This window comes from Aulostomus chinensis, chromosome 2, assembly GCF_037954235.1.
Source record: "Aulostomus chinensis isolate RoL2024-O1b breed Wild chromosome 2, RoL_Achi_v1.0, whole genome shotgun sequence".
Lineage (NCBI taxonomy): Eukaryota > Metazoa > Chordata > Actinopteri > Syngnathiformes > Aulostomidae > Aulostomus > Aulostomus chinensis.
In genome coordinates, this window is record NC_141321.1 from 34,872,687 (window position 1) to 34,888,844 (window position 16,158).

The 16,158-nt window shown below is 50.4% G+C and overlaps 2 protein-coding genes and 1 long non-coding RNA gene across 4 annotated transcripts; 1 reads left to right on the plus strand and 2 right to left on the minus strand.

Moving 5' to 3' along the window:
• Positions 1 to 1,445: 1,445 nt before the first annotated feature.
• On the plus strand, positions 1,446 to 7,118 carry tollip (toll interacting protein). 2 transcript variants are annotated; one of them, XM_086191124.1, is made up of 7 exons: positions 1,446 to 1,995; positions 2,084 to 2,272; positions 3,088 to 3,237; positions 3,678 to 3,860; positions 4,099 to 4,251; positions 4,729 to 4,813; positions 5,381 to 7,118. In XM_086191124.1, the coding sequence occupies exons 2-7, from the start codon at positions 2,240 to 2,242 to the stop codon at positions 5,602 to 5,604; spliced, it is 828 nt and encodes a 275-aa protein (XP_086047250.1). In that variant the 5' UTR covers positions 1,446 to 1,995; positions 2,084 to 2,239; the 3' UTR covers positions 5,605 to 7,118. The 2 variants fall into 2 exon arrangements, with proteins under 2 accessions (XP_086047250.1, XP_086047240.1); XM_086191114.1 differs by having other exon boundaries at positions 1,446 to 2,272.
• Positions 7,119 to 7,348: 230 nt separating this feature from the next.
• On the minus strand, positions 7,349 to 13,387 carry LOC147269817 (intestinal mucin-like protein). Its single transcript, XM_086196356.1, has 17 exons — positions 13,348 to 13,387; positions 12,910 to 13,157; positions 12,254 to 12,437; positions 11,908 to 12,127; positions 11,342 to 11,514; positions 10,479 to 10,548; positions 10,266 to 10,384; positions 9,920 to 9,951; positions 9,680 to 9,848; positions 9,499 to 9,600; positions 9,086 to 9,126; positions 8,754 to 8,954; positions 8,337 to 8,435; positions 8,036 to 8,164; positions 7,920 to 7,959; positions 7,722 to 7,842; positions 7,349 to 7,605 (listed from the first exon to the last, which is right to left on the minus strand). Exons 1-17 carry the CDS (start codon positions 13,385 to 13,387, stop codon positions 7,398 to 7,400), a joined length of 2,196 nt encoding a protein of 731 aa, XP_086052482.1. The 3' UTR covers positions 7,349 to 7,397.
• Positions 13,388 to 13,412: 25 nt separating this feature from the next.
• LOC147269818 (uncharacterized) lies at positions 13,413 to 14,753 on the minus strand. The gene is made up of 3 exons (XR_015111620.1): positions 14,686 to 14,753; positions 14,158 to 14,405; positions 13,413 to 13,523 (listed from the first exon to the last, which is right to left on the minus strand). It is a non-coding gene; the product is annotated as an uncharacterized LOC147269818 (long non-coding RNA).
• Positions 14,754 to 16,158: the final 1,405 nt, after the last annotated feature.

The window sequence follows — 16,158 nt, forward strand, 5'->3', positions numbered from 1 at the left end:
GATGTACTGCACCTTGACCTCTTGACCCTAAATCTACTAGAGTGCGTGTGTGTTCTCATACTTGCTACATATTGACTACAAGAGCACATATTTAACCTACATAGTGAGGACATTTTAGCAGGTCCTTGTTTCTTCAAAAGGGCCGTTGGAAGGCCAACGCTGCGTCGGAATGGCCAAGCAGGTCTGGTCCTAGGTCTCAGAGCAGGTCGGAGGCTGTCCAGAACCACAACTGGCGCGAGTAGCGACCTACTTCTCAACCTAAATTCCAGCCTAAACACGCCCACATTGTAGGTCGGTTCAGGTGCATCCTACGGAGCAACCTATGGCCCACAATGCACCGCGGACTTGTTCGTCCCCTAAAAACTTGTGGACCCTCAAGCCAAGTTAGCGCCACCAACAGTCTCCCATTCTGATGAACACCAACATTGATAGTCGTTGATGACTAAAGGTGTGTTCACACCAAACGTGACGCGGTGTGAACGCGCCTTTACAGGTGCGTTAATGCAGTGGTTCTCAAACTTTTTTCAGTGATGAACCCCTTTGAAATATTTTTTGTCAAGTGCCCCCTGACATGCGCAAAACATTTTTGGTAGAAAATAAAGAAGTCCAGTGCTGTGCCATCAGTGTCTGGTTTATTAAAGTTAAACAACTAATAGCAGTGATTTGCTAGCGGTGGCTAACTGCTCCCCGCAAAAAACACAGTGCCTTGGGTGCCTACTTCCGGTACTTCGTCAGCTCTGGTTTCGCCCTCTTTTTCACTAGTTTCTCTGTATTTTCAGCCACGTTGCTGCTGCGCTTTAGCCACATCTCCATCCTTACAGTGCGTCGTCATGGCAACGGCAGGTTATTGACAAGTGATGCTGGATCAACAGGTCAAACAACTTGGTTTTGGGAGAGTCCTTTTTTTTGAGGATATTAAAATTGAATACTGAATATAAAATTCAGTATGAACATACATTTGTATTTTATCAAAATTTTTCTATTATAATTATTTCTCAAGACTTAATTATTATTAGGATTACTGCTTTTTTTAAATACATATATTTTTGTTAAGCTTCACGTACACCCTGGGATACACGAACCCCCATTTGTGAACCAGTGCGTTCACGTGCTTCATAATAGAGAATGAGTGAAAGGTGCTCAGAGTGGAGTGCAGTACCACAGCCAGGCCAGCAGGTGGGGCTTTCGTTGGTGCTGTCTACCTCATTGCGGTATCTGTGCTCTGCCAGCAGAGGTCGTGCTTCACCACCAATCTTCTAGTGTGTTTAGGTGGTAGCAGGAGGACGTAGGTTGGTACTTGGCAGTTCGGACGCAGCCCAAGACTTGGTTTTAGGGGTGGGGGTCAGGGGTCAGTCAGCTGAGATGGTTAGGGTCAGGGGTCAGGGGGCGAGGGATGCATTACGTCAATGAAAGTCCTTGAATAAAAGGTCCAGTCAGGTTTGCTGAGCGTGGGCGCGCTTCACCTCAGCGGTACCGGTCGTGTGTCAGCGTCCCCCCAGGTTTCCCCTGCGGGACGTGGGCTCTCTTCGCTGGGAGGTCGTCTTACAGCAGCCTGGGCCTCGCAGGACGGAGCTCCCGCGATGGTCAGGGTTGCCGGCTCGTCTTCATGTCCACCTCCCGCTCGATTTGCTGCTCGGCTGATTTTGTTCCATTTTGGGGGGAGGAACCCTCTCTTCCCTGCAAGTTCTATGAAAAGTTGGTCATGTGACTCTGAAGGTTCCGTCCAGCTGTGGTGATGGTGTCAGCGGTCCCGGTCTCCACCTGTGACTGCTTTTTTTCTACTTTAAAGCTTCGAACCTTTTAAACTAAAGAAATGTGACCCGGCGTCAGTCAGCTGACCCACAACGGAACACCCGGAAGTTAGCAGCAGTCGTTGGTTTCACCTGAAGGTTTACAGACGAACAAATCCCTGCACCTGCAGGAGCAAGAAACAGACGTCAGTGACAGGAAGACAGGGACGAGACCGGAAGTCAGGAGCTTCGTCTGGACCGAAGTGTTTGTTCTTCCAGAACATCGGCTTATTACAAACAAAGCTTCCAGTAATTTTAGGTCACAAACGTGTCACGTCTTTTTTTGACCGCAGTGATTTGACCAGGGCGCGCGCGTGGCGAGGGAGGGGGCCGCTTCCGCCTTAGTGATCTACTTCCGGGTCACCTCTAATCCGAGGACGCCAGAGCAGTCGGACGCATGGGGACGAGCACCCGGGGCTGAAGAAGACTGCAGAATCTCTCCCGGCAACATGGCGACCACCATCAGCACCCAGCGGGGGCAGGTACGTCGCTCCCGGACACCCGCAGCTCGCGTCCGCGGGGTTTGTTGTGGGTGGCTCCGGTTCACGGCGAGCCGGAACTAGCTTCCCTGTCACCAGCGACGGACCGAGTCAATAATCTGATGCTGAACGGAGGCTTCCAGCCCCGGGCTGCTGGAGGAGTCTACCGACACATAACGAACTGATGCCGGGGGACCGATGACCCATGACGTCACCATATTGACGATGAGTACGAGCCGTTGAACTCCAGGTACGACGCAGAGAACCGCCCACTACCGTGTTAGTAGCGGCTCATAGCGCGTCTCCCGGTCCCGGTCTGGTTGGGTCAACCGGGTAACTTCGGCAGTCGTGGCAGGTTTCGGCCCCGGTGAGAGTTGAGGATCTCCGGCTGAGGCTCGTTGATGTGCGCGGTAGAGCCTCGTGTGGTCATGTGATGGGAGGGAGCGTGACGTCGTCACAGTCCAGTTCGTTAGCCGCAGCTCGGTCGTCTGCTGGCTGAATTCGGGACATCTCGTGTGACGTCACTGACGTCCACTGCTGCTGATCTCGTGACCTCAGGAGGGAAACTTTTACTCCCGCGCGACGCTCCAAGCCTCGAGTCCTGCTACGCCTGAGATTTATAACCCGAAACACGCGTGGAAACATCCAGAATGTTTGACTTGACGTTAAAGCTGGAAACCCTCCACCAGCAGAGGACACACACACACACACACACACGTCCAGAGCTCTGGATGTGTGAAGCCTAATTTGTCTCTAGTGATGACACCTCAAGTCTCAAGTGTGTGCATCCCTCCATGTGTGTGCGTGCGCTGATCCAGGTGTACATCGGCGAGCTTCCCCAGGACTTCCTGCGGATCACCCCGACCCAGCAGCAGCAGCAGGTGCAGCTGGACGCCCAGGCGGCTCGCCAGCTGCAGTACGGCGGCTCCATCGGCACCGTGGGGCGCCTCAGCATCACCGTGGTCCAGGTGAACTCCTTTCACGCCATAACTCTTTTGATTCTGAAGGAACTCTAAATCTAAAAGGTTAAAGGTCAACTTCAGTGCGACATCATAATTTTTAACAAAAACTACTTTTTACTTTTCTGGTTGTTCAACAAACACCTGCTCAGTGAAGCTTTGAGGGAAACTTGCTACGTCACCAGAAACACCCTGGAAAATCCTTCAAGTACTGCAGCACCTGTAAACTCCACCAGTGTTTAGTGGACTACAAACATGTCCGCTGACCTTCTGTCAGATGAGGACTGAACCATCCCTTTAACTCTGAAGAGGCAGTTTTGTGAAGGCAGCGTCTCTTAATTTCCCCCTTGAATGCCAACCAACAATCCAAGGATACTCGCGTGTGAGAGGAAGTCTGGTGGTCGTCGTGATTTCCTGAGCTGAAGCCACCATGTTTGTTTGCTCTACAGGCCAAGCTGGCGAAGAATTACGGGATGACGCGGATGGATCCGTACTGTAGGATCCGTCTGGGCTACGCCGTGTACGAGACGCCAACAGCTCACAACGGAGCCAAGAACCCACGCTGGAACAAAGTCATCCAGTGCACCGTTCCACCGGGCGTGGACTCGTTCTACCTGGAGATCTTTGATGAGGTGAGGGGGGTGGGGTCACATGTACCTAGTAAAACCACTGATGTCGTGTTTTGAGCGAGTTCAGAGTCACGCTATCCAGTCGGCCATTGTTGAGGACGGGGTGAGGTGGGTTCCTCTCCCTCGGTCCTGCGTCTCGTCCGATTCACGTGAACCTCCCAGGTTTCAGGCGTCAACCTGAACCTGCGGCTCGGGTGGGGGGTGGAGAACAGTTGTTGAGATGTTTGTGTGTCGCTGGCAGAGAGCGTTCTCCATGGACGACAGGATAGCCTGGACCCACGTCACCATCCCTGAGGGCCTGCGGGACGGCAGCGTGGTGGACGAGTGGTTCAGCCTCAGCGGGCGGCAGGGCGACGACAAGGAGGGCATGATCAACCTGGTGATGTCATTCGCTGTGAGCCCACACACAAACACCACAGTCCCGCCCCCTGTCACTCAGAGAGAGAGAGAGAGGACCTTAAGAGCCAAATTTTGCTTAAATGTGTCGATATGATCAAAAGTTTTCTTTTGAGAGAAAATTAAGAACAAATACGTTTATGAAGCGATGAGATTTTAGTTTAATTTCTTCTTAGAGAGCAGTCGAGGGAGGGAGGGAGGGAGGAGCGACCCTCCCGCCTGGCTCATCTGGCTCTCTAATGCTAGCTTTAGCATGCTAACTCGGCGTTCTCTCTCCAGCCAGTATCAGTTCAGGTGAACGAGTCTGAGCCGCTGTTTGTGTCTGTAAACGGACCACAGGGTGAAAACAGCCTCAGTTACACCAGGGTGACAAAGATCAGTGTGTCAACACACGCCTTGGTGCGTGTCAGTAGCGTGTCAGTAGCGTGTCATCAGCAATCAGATCATCCTTCTTGTGTTGTTGTTTGTGTTTCAGTCCATTCCAGCCGGGATGATGACGCAGCCTGTGGTCCTGATGCCCTCCGTGTATCAGCAAGGAGTTGGATATGTTCCCATAACAGGTCTCTCTCACACACACACACACACACACTCACACACACACTCTCAATCTACACCCAGGTGAACAGGTGTGTGACAATCCTGGGCTGCAGCTCTGCCAGCTAACCAGACATGAGATGTCTTAAATGGTTTTGTTGGTTTTCGACTCTTTGGCGCCAGTCATGACCGCGTGACACGCCGTCGCCGAGGCTCCGGTCAGGTTCCTCCTGTAGCACCACCTGACAAACTGTTGCCACGTTCCCTGAAATTCTCGACAAGAATCTGTGGAGCGTCACAGGTAGTGAACTGGCAGGAAGGACGCTGGTGTCTCCTCTGACCAGCAGGTGTCCCTGTTACCAGGAGACTCACTTGGACGCCAGCAGCAACGAAACTGCAGAAAACCAGTTTCTAGCGATGAATTCATCCCAGTTCACGTGTAATAAACATTCTGAGAACATCACGACTTCTCCCTCAGTCGCTGCTCCCCGTGTAGTCCTCAGATGCTCTCAACGAGAGGAACATTAAAGCTGGCAGGTTTGGTTCCCGTGGCAACGAGCACTAAGGATCTTTTTTCCCTCCTGTGTTGCCAGGTGTTCCTACTGTCTACAACCAGGGGATGGTGCCCATGGCGGTGCCAGCCACCATGCCGGCCGTGGGGGGCCAGGGGCCCGCGTGCAGCGAGGAGGACCTGAAGGCTCTGCTGGACATGTTCCCCAACCTGGACCAGGAGGTGGTCCGCACGGTGCTGGACGCTCAGCAGGGCAACAAGGACGCTGCCATCAACTCTCTGCTGCAGATGACTGAGGAGCTCTAACCGCACACGCACACACACACACACATGCACACACACGCACACACATATATATACTTCCTGTCCCACTGTTGTAACCATACGTGAAGCCCCGCCCCCCACCCCTGATCCTGGATCAGATGATGTCAGCTGAAACGAGACGAGATGGTCGGAGACCTTCATCTCGGTAGTCTTCCTCGATGGGGTCACACATCATCAGAGCCCAAACAATTGTGTGTTAAATGTTTCAGTGTCAGAATCTCGCCACAGCGAGCAACAGTGAGGTTTGATGATGACGTTAGTGGGAGGGGCAACTGATGCCATTTTAGTAAACATCACATGTTTTGTGTTCAAATGATCTATAGTTCTATTGTTGTTGAGAACAAATGAGAGACAGAGGGTTCACGCCGCCGCTGCTTCACGCCGCCGCTGCTTCACGCCGCCACTGCTGCACGCCGCCGCTGCTTCACGCCGCCGCTGCTTCACGCCAGTCAGCTGTCACAGCAGCAGCCAAGCGTTGATGTGATGTGGAGTTTGAGATGCAGCGTGAGAGTAAAACGCTTTGATCCAAATGTTCCGTGCAGTGACAAAACACCTGGACGGTGGCGTTTGAGCTCAGTCACGTCAGAGTTGCTGGTCAGGAGTTCAGTAAACTTCCTCCGATGACGAGCTGCCGCGGGCGGCGTGCTGAGCTACGAGTGTCGACGAGAAATGTTCTCAGAATGTTTGAGAACAGCCAAGACATGACTTCGCCGCTTCCGAGGGACAGGATGAGTTGAAGGCCAAGAAGCTGGAGGTCAGCAAGTCGTCACGTAGTGGGCAGGACACCAGGGCGGTGGCGTCGGCCGCGTGGCGCCTTTAATCAGTTCAGAGGCGTTAATCAGCTCCTGGGTTATGACAGTAACACCAGGCTTGGTTGCACTTTTTAATTTAAACATTTGCTTCTGCTTCAGTGTGAGAGGTTACAAACAGCTTCATTCCCGAGTCACATGACTGCAGTCCTCAGCGTGTATCCCTGTCGGTTCTGACTGCCAGAGGTGGAACCGGGACAGTACTCACTAATTAACTGGTTAATTTTTTTTACCCTTTTGTTTTTTTGGCGCACCGTGCAGCTGCACCTCATTTCTGTAGTTACGCAAATCAGTGACAAATGATTCCTGCTTACAAGCCGCCAGCCACCGTGCTCGCCCGCTAACGTGCTAGCCCGCTAACGTGCGCTTAGCCACTGGAGCGGTCGGTGACGCGCGGGTGACAAACTCGCCTGTTGCCCTTTTGTTTGATTTGTTTTTGGCAGGTTTGCCGGTATTTTAAAGCCTGACACTGCGCTGATGTAATTGGTGTACATGTTCTTATTTATCTGACCAAAAACTTGAGTGTACATGAAGTAACTGCAGTAAAGATGGAATGAGCGTCCCTGGTCGGACTTGGCGATGGAGGGAACGGCACCAGTCCCACCATCCTGACGGTGCTGGCTGTGACTCACTGGTCAAGATTCTCCACCTTCATGTGTGACACAGCATGTAAAATACAGCAGTGAATGACAAGATGGTGTGTGTTTGTGTGTTTGTTCACTGTGGATGTCAATGAGCTCCAACAGGAAGTGTGTGGTCCTGGTGGCGTGACGGAGGGGACAGAAGGCGTCCAGGGGGTGGGGTCCTGATCAAAAGACACTCCCAGATTCCTGAGTTGTGCCGGAGGTCAAGGTCATGAGGGGCACAGACGGCCAACACCAGAGTTCATGTTGCAGAAATATTTTAATACACGTTGCTATAAATACGGGAGAAAACGATGATGTCATAGTCCATGACGAGTTTCACTCAGCCGGCGTAGAACAGGTCATCGTCCTCGACCGGTCCTGTGGTGGCGTCACACTCGGTTCTGCTGCAGTGGCACGTTTCCACGAAGGTGTAGGTGAACTGCAGCGTGGAGCCGTCGGGGCACATCAGCGCCACCTGCCTCTGACTGGTGGCGGACTCCCGGCAACACTCGCACTGGTGTGTCATGGCGTTAGCAGCTGCCGTGAAGCTACACACACACACACACACACACACACCTGATGTGTTGACTTCTTCTCATCAGCAGTTTAGAAATGACCTGCAACGACTTCCACACCATCAAAGTCATTCATTGGTCTGACTCACGTGGATGAGCTTCCGCAGAGACCGGCGCAGGACGTCACGTTGACTGGCTGACTGCTCCTGCAGCCGCTGGCCCGGATGACGGTCGGCGTACCCTGGACCTTACAGACGCTGTGCCGCTTACCTGGAAGATACAGGACATGAAGGACAGGTGTCATTCCTGCGTGACGACGATGTGAGACGCAGGAGTTGTCCACTTACAGGTTTGGCAGCAGCCGCTGGCGTCCGTGGCCTCGGTGCCCTGAAGGAGGACAACAAAACATGTTGAGGACAGACAGGTGACACAGAGGAGAAAGAGACGGGTCAGACCAACTCACCGGCTCACAGTCCAGGGGGTTGAAGGGGGGACAGGTGGTCCTGGTCTCCTTGGTAACAAGCCCTCCAGAGACGTTCTTACAAGTGTATGTCGCACATTTATCGTCAGGAAGAACGTAGGTGGTGTTGACCTGTAAACACGTTCGAACCGAAGCAGAGTCACCAGAGACCCAACAGCAGGTTCCATTAATCAGAGGGAACAAGAACACGTTCTGTCTCGTGAACACAGATGAATCAAGGGGAGGGAACTGGTTCTCATTTGAAGTGTTGGGGTAGGAGGAGCCACATGGCAGAGCTGCTCACCTGGATGGCGTGTGTGGTGTCGTCAGGTGCAGTGACGATGCAGCTCTTCTGAACACACGTCCCGCAGCACCTGGCAGGTTCCCTCTGATACTCATAACCCTGCAACACAGACATGTCAGAGACAGCGCTTCCGTGTGTAAGTGTGTGTGTTTTCCTGTTCTTGCTACAAAGTGAGGACTTGAATACGTATGTAACCAACAGAGTGAGGACATTTTAGCCGGTCCCCACCGTTTGAAGGTCAAGACTTGGTTTAGGGTCAAGGATAGAATCAGGTTCTGGTTAGGTTTCGGGTCATGGTTAGGGTCAGACAGTCAGTTGAGATGGTCAGGTTTAGGGGGAGAGGCTCGGGAATGTATTACCTCAGTGAAAGTCCTCACAAAGATATGAGTACAAGGATGTGTGTGTGTCTGAGCTCACCTCAGAGCAGTTGACGTGGCAGATGGTGGGTGTACAGGTGATGGTGTTGAGGCCGGTGGCCGGGTCGGGGTCGTGGCTGCAGTAACACTCCTGACAGGCTCTGACGGTGTCTGGAGAGGTTCCTGGTGGTCCTGCAGGTGGCGCTGGTGCTGGTAAAGCTGGTACTAATGGTGATTCTGGTGTCGGGATCTTGGATCCTGGCTGCAGCAAGAACATACATTGATGGAAGTTCTCTCTGACTGTCAATCATGCTCTGATTTTTATCCTGGAAAGTTGATTGGACCGTCCTGCCTGGCTCCTCCCCCGGCTGTGATGGGTGACTGCACACTCACCTTGTACTCGGTGCTGTTGTAGACACAAACACCTTTAGGATCTGCAGATGTGAGAGAGCAGAGCTCAGGTTTAAATTGTTTCAGTTTGGACTCACGACTGTGAAAGGTGATGACGCAGTCACAACACCTGTGGCGAACACATCACTACCATCTGAAGAATGATTCCTCTGACCTTTTGATTGGTTTGTTTGTTTAGCAGGAACAGCAACTGTTAGCTGAAGAGCTAAACTGTAACTTGGACAGTGAATGTGGGCATGGAGACTTGTGACACCAGGATGTTCCGGTTCTTGGTTCTGCAGGTTTGTTTGCTGGTGTTACGGTTAAAACAGCATCGGACTAAAAGTAATGCATCGAGTCCCAACAGACCACGTGACACCACTGCTGTCACCTGGCTGCGGAGCCACGTGACGTACCGCAGCGGAAGGACGGGCAGCAGGTTCCATTGCTGACGGCGAGTGCGAGTCCGAGTCCTGTGGGGCAGGTGGGCGGGGGGGGGCACGCAGTCAGGTTGCAGGCTGCGTGGGCGAAAAAGAGGGAAAAGTGATTTCAGTGTCTCAAATCAGGGCCAGGTGTTCAAGGGCACCCATAACTGACCACATGACTCCGCGGGGCAGCAGCCCTCCGTCCTGTTGATTAGCTGTTGTCCAGGCCCGCTACAGTCCGGCCTCGGAACCGGCGGGCAGTGGACCGGCTGGCAGCGGACGCTCATGGAGTCCCTGTCACACTCGCAGGTGTTGCAGTTGCTGGTCCAGGTGTCGCCGGGCTGCGGTGGGAGGAGGCGGGTCAGACTCAAGTTGCCCACGGAGGGAATCTAAAGTGTGGACGAGTTCGTACCTGTTTGGGTTTCCCGTCAGAACCGACACAGCCTGGAACGTCAGGAGAAGCGAGAGTTACAACAGGACACGCGTTTGGTAACGAAAGCGTTCAGAGAGCCGAAGAGGAGCGAGGAGGAACCGATCACCAAACACGACTGAGGAGGAACCTCAACATTTCCTGTCGCTTTCATCAAAGCTTCTTGATCTTTTAAGGGTTTTGTTAAGGAAAACTCACACCGCTGTCAAACAAACGTGCCGAGGTTTTTTTTCCGGACAGTGAAAAAAACAAACAAACAAAAAAAACGCCTTTCAGCGTTGATGTGAACGTTCACAATCGTCCTCAGAAGGTCCGGATGTTCTCTCACCGCAAGAGGTGACACAGGTGTCGTAGACGGTGTTGAACAAGGTAGTGCCAGGGGGGCAGAAGCAGCCCTCCTCCGGGGAGCTCGACGCCTTACTGTCGGCCTGGAACTTCTGGTTGTACCTGATGACACAAACACACAAATATTCAAAGGGTGAAAGGTCATTTTCTGACCGACAAACACTTTCTGATGCCATATTATTGACGTGCACGTCACCTGTCATTGCACGTGGGCTCCACCGGGGGGCGGCAGGCCATGTACACCTTGTTGTCTGGACACTTGTGATCTGGAAGTGATTTGGGTTCAGAGCTCCGATACACAGGAAGTCAACAACAACAACAACAACAATAATAATATTAATATAATAATATTAATATAATAATAATAATAATACATTTCATTTAAACCAGGGGTCTCCAACTGGTCCAGGACAGCGCCGTGGGGCTGCAGGTTTTCATTCCAACCCAGCAACACCTGATTCTACTTCAATCCATCAAGCTGGGTCCTCACAGCTCATTGGTTGGATCAGGTGTTGCTGGGTTGGAATGAAAACCTGCAGCCACACGGCGCTGTCCTGGACCAGTTGGACACCCCTGATCTAAGAGCACCTTTCAAGACACCAGAATGACAAACACACACATTTATCCTTGGACTTGTATCTTTGTGAGGACCCTATGTGACTCAATGCATTTTCTTATTGGTTATTGTCATTGTTGTCGTTGTTGATGTGTGTCCGAACTCCTCCGTTCTCCGTCCTTCTGTCTGTCTCTTTGCTCGTCTTCCTCCCTCCGTCTTGTTCACATGTCCTCTAGTCTCTCATTCTCCCTCCCTCCTTTCTCTCTCTCTGTCCCTCTCTTATGTCTGTCTCCTCTCCGTCTTTGTCTCTCTCTCTCTGTCCTCCATCTCTCTCTCCTTCCTGCCGGTCAAAGCAGACGTCCGTCCCCAAGGAGCCTGGATCTGCTCCATGTCCCTGCCTGGTACAGGCATGTCCTCATCTCTACTGTGTCAGGTGTGGTGGATCGTAGAGAACTGCACGGGTGTCTCTGAGGCATTGGGGGCTCTGTGGTCGAGGGTCTCACCACACTGGCCGCCGGTGTGGTTCCTCCATTCGACACACACTCCTGCGCTGGAGCACTCGGTAGCGTACGCCTCCAGGCTGGAGCAGCTGTAATTGCCTGCGCTGCATCCGTCAGACACACAGGAGGTCAGGAAGGGTCCGGGGGGCACGACGGTGTGGCATGGCGCGAACACGCTGGAGAGGAAACAGGAGAGTCAGGAGCGTCTCCAGCAGCACTCAAGTACGACTGCCATCTGTTGGGCTCCACATAGCATTGATCGCCCAAATAGGAGATATTCAGAACCAGGTCTGGGTCACGGAGACCCGCGGGTTCACCCAGCGAGGAGGAAGAATTGTTCTCAGCTTTTTAAAAGAAACGGTAAGATGAGATAGAACTTTACTGATCCCACAACGGGGAAATTTGTCCATTCATAGTTATTTACAAAATCTTTTTTAAAAACAATAAATCCAGGATGATCGCAATTCCACGCCTGATATTGTCAGGCGGTGAATGAACGACGCATCACTGATCTGACATCAGCTGTGCTCATAGTGTCTAACGCCAGGATGACGGTGTTCCTCCTTCACCTGCTGGTCAGGAGGTCACAGACGGCGGGTCTGCAGACAGGCTGAGTAGTCGACCGAGTGGCTCTGGACGTGGACCTGGATGCTGTTGTGGGGACTGGGGAAGTGGTGGGGGTGACACAGGGGGTCCCGGGGACATGCCACTGGTTAGCAGAGTCCGAGCAGGTCTCCACCTGACCGTTGGGGGAACGGCAGTCGTTGCTCTGGGAGTTGTCACATGTTCCTGGAACAGAGATGAAGAGAATGTCTCCTATAGGTCTTCATCTCAATTTGTCCGTCCAGCACAGGGCATAGATCAAACTATAAGATGTCTTGCTCGATTCAAGGGTCAGAGGTCAGAGTATCTCACCACATTGCCCCTCAGTGGTTCCACCAAAGAGGGAGTAGGGCAGGTCAATGGTGAAGGACGAGCCCCTGTAGACCACCTCTGTGTCGATGTCTGGTAACTGCAGCGTGATCGCCATGTCAGTGCTGGTGAGACGCAGCATGGAGTTTCTGTAGGCTGGATAGACGCGTTTCTGATTTACATACACCTGCAGGACGACAAGACGGAGCACTGGTCATGAATCCACGCCAACAGGCCAATGAATTCATGATGTCATGTTCGTAAAGACACGAATCCCACGCGAGTGGCACACTCGTGACTAGTCCTCCAAAGACTTGTGATTTGACTCAGACTTCAGTTCTTTATTTGACGTTTGGATGTCATTCACTCCTGTATCTGAACACAAGCGTGGTGGGTGTGGCCACAAAGATACCGCAGCCACAAAAACGTAGTGAGCAGCAGCATCACACTTGCGGCATTTGTCAAAGTTTTGGCTCTAAAGCTTTGTACTAAGCATGAAAAGATGGCGTAACACATGCAATGATTGTGATAGCTCAGATCAGGCATCTGACAACTTCTGCATGTTAATTATACAAATTTGATATTTAAACTCATCCAATGTTGTGATTTTTTGTTTTATAGTAGTAAACTAGTATCTTACAGAAGCTCTCTTTTCTTACCACGTTTGCGACTGTTCCTGCCGTCCTCAGCTGAGTCAAGACGATGGTATTGGACCGGTATTTCACGGTGAGCGTCTGCACACAGAACGAGCTGTCCGAAGGGTCACAGTCATGGTTATTCAAGATAATTGTCAGGTTATATTTGGAAAGAATCTCTTTGACCAGGTAGTAAGAGCAGTTCTCCTTGAAAGTGTAGGATTTCCCATCGAAGGTCTTGTAGTGCGATTCCCCCCAGACGCTGCACACACCTGCAGGACGACAGCCACAAACATGGAAGTTTCTGTACATGACAGTGTTGAACATGATTTTTGCCGGGATCGTCGAGTGTGGTCTTGTTTTCTTTTAAGCTACTGCTCGAAGGGGCTCAGTGTGGTCAGGCTATGAACATCCCAATCATTTAGATCTGACTACGACATGAGCGTTGTGACTGAAACATACTTACATTCACATTCATAGTGGATGCAGCAGCCGTCGTCATCATAGACTTGGACAGATTTGCGTCCACTGGCGCAGATGAGGGGCTGGGCCGTGGGGCAGACAGTCGGTGTCTCCGTGATCTCACCGTTGATGCACATTGCAGTGGTGCAATTGCCGACCTTCCAGGATTCTCCGTTCTAGACAGACATCAAAAAACAGTCAGTCAAACAGTTTTTCAAGAGACTTTCCAAGAGATTGTTGTGAAGTTTAAAATAGAAAAGTGCCTCCTGACTTCATAGTGTGTGGTTGTCACTCATAATGTGTTGAAATTACATGGCAACACAACAGAAAAATGCCAAATTGAATTCAGAATTCCATTTTTTTGGTGGACACGATCAAATCCACGACAGGGGGCCGGTTGGGACAGTGGGAGGGACCAACAAACACCCAACTTTACAGTGACCCTGACTGTTTTTGTGCCTCAACCAAACTGCATCTTCACGTCACTGACAGGTGACAAAATAGAATTTTCCAATATTGAACTTAGCTTTAAGAAGCTGTTGGCAGTAAATAATGATACAAATTTTAAAAATGATAAAAGTCTGAACGACAACAAAAACTTGAAACACGACCTAGAGTTGTTGAACCAGGGATGTCAGGTCTCAACCTGAGCTAAAGGATCCGACTTATATTTTTAATTTGGGCCTGAGCCTGAAGGTACTTCAGGTGAAGACCCTATTATGTTTTTAGATTTATTTTTTTATGTTCTTTGGCACCACTTTATTTGAACAGATCTCTCACTGCTAAAATGTATTTTATTTAATAACCTACCTTTCTGGGTGGCTCTACATCACTACAGTCCAGGGTGGTTGTGGAAGGGCTGGAGGATCGAGGAACAGTTGTGGTGGGCTGGACTGACGTTGAAATGGAGGCCATTGTTGAGGTACTAAACTGGACCGTGGTGCTGGGCAATGGTGTTATGGGACAGGGATGGGATTGTATCTCAAATTTACAAGATGCATTGCAATATGCAATAAAACATCCCCCAATTCCATCAGTGACATTGTACACCACATCACCTGTGAAAATAAAAGTGAAGGTATAATTTTGATAGACAGAATAAAAGAATTTTAAAACTTCATTGAAAAGCACAAAGAGATCAGATTTTTTCAACAAATGATACTTTGTCCTGGAGGAACACATTTAATAGCAGAAAAAAGAAGCTTGAACTGCATGAAAAAAATTCAAATTTTAGTTTTAAAGATTTAAAAAGAAAGATGTATTTTCTATATATTTAGCACAAGGAATATGTAACAAACATGAATTAGAAAAGGAAAAACCTGAAGAATGTTCACTTACCGGGATGATATAAAGTCCGATTGTGAGAGCAAGAGCAAACTGTAGTTGTAGGGAAATGTAGTACAGTGGTAACCACTGATTTGGTTGTAGGGGCAGTGCCTGGAAGTGTTTGTGTTAATGGGGCAATGACTGTTGTTCCTGTAGTTGCACTTGAAGTCAGAAAAGTTGTCGTGTTGAAAATTGAAGGTTTGGAAATAATAGTTGTTGTTTGTGGTTCTCCTGTGATGAAAGCCTTTGTGGTCGATGTTGGACCCTCAGTACTTGTGGTACTAACAGAAGGTCTGGATGTAACAACTGCCGTTTCAGGGGTCTTTGTTGCGACTCCTGGCACTGACGTTGTACTTTCATTGACACGTGTGGTCGAGATTGTTACTGAGCCAGTGGTAATTACCTTAGGTGGCTTTGTTGTCCCAACTTTTACTGATGTAGCCTCTGAAGAGGTTGTTTCTTCAGGTTTGGTTGTGGTTTCCTTCGTGGTTGTTGTTGGCACCTCAGTACTTGTGGTACTAACAGAAGGTCTGGATGTAACAACTGCCGTTTCAGGGGTCTTTGTTGCGACTCCTGGCACTGACGTTGTACTTTCATTGACACGTGTGGTCGAGATTGTTACTGAGCCAGTGGTAATTACCTTAGGTGGCTTTGTTGTCCCAACTTTTACTGATGTAGCCTCTGAAGAGGTTGTTTCTTCAAGTTTGGTTGTGGTTTCCTTCGTGGTTGTTGTTGGCACCTCAGTACTTGTGGTACTAACAGAAGGTCTGGATGTAACAACTGCTGTTTCAGGGGTCTTTGTTGCGACTCCTGGCACTGACGTTGTACTTTCAACAACACTAGTGGTCGAGATTGTTACTGAGCCAGTGGTAATTACCTTAGGTGGCTTTGTTGTCCCAACTTTTACTGATGTAGCCTCTGAAGAGGTTGTTTCTTCAGGTTTGGTTGTGGTTTCCTTTGTGGTTGTTGTTGGCAACTCAGTACTTGTGGTACTAACAGAAGGTCTGGATGTTACAACTGCCGTTTCAGGGGTCTTTGTTGCGACTCCTGGCACTGACGTTGTACTTTCAACAACACGTGTGGTCGAGATTGTTACTGGGCCAGTGGTAATTACCTTAGGTGGCTTTGTTGTCCCAACTTTTACTGATGTAGCCTCTGAAGAGGTTGTTTCTTCAGGTTTGGTTGTGGTTTCCTTCGTGGTTGTTGTTGGCACCTCAGTACTTGTGGTACTAAAAGAGGGTCTGGATGTAAATACTGCCGTTTCAGGGGTCTTTGTTTCGACTCCTGGCACTGACGTTGTACTTTCAACAACACGTGTGGTCGAGATTGTTACTGGGCCAGTGGTAATTACCTTAGGTGGCTTTGTTGTCCCAACTTTTACTGATGTAGCCTCTGAAGAGGTTGTTTCTTCAGGTTTGGTTGTGGTTTCCTTTGTGGTTGTTGTTGGCACCTCCGTACTTGTGGTACTAACAGAAGGTCTGGATG

Coding starts and splice junctions, on each gene's coding strand:
- tollip (XM_086191114.1), top strand. CDS start 2,240: ATGGCGACCACCATCAGCACCCAGCGGGGGCAG. Junction 3,238..3,677: donor TCAGCATCACCGTGGTCCAG/GTGAACTCCTTT, acceptor TTTGCTCTACAG/GCCAAGCTGGCGAAGAATTA. Junction 4,252..4,728: donor ACCTGGTGATGTCATTCGCT/GTGAGCCCACAC, acceptor TTTGTGTTTCAG/TCCATTCCAGCCGGGATGAT.
- LOC147269817 (XM_086196356.1), bottom strand. CDS start 13,387: ATGACGACGGCTGCTGCATCCACTATGAATGTGAATGTAA. Junction 12,128..12,253: donor AACCACTGAGGGGCAATGTG/GTGAGATACTCT, acceptor TCTCTGTTCCAG/GAACATGTGACAACTCCCAG. Junction 9,849..9,919: donor CTGACGGGAAACCCAAACAG/GTACGAACTCGT, acceptor CTCCCACCGCAG/CCCGGCGACACCTGGACCAG.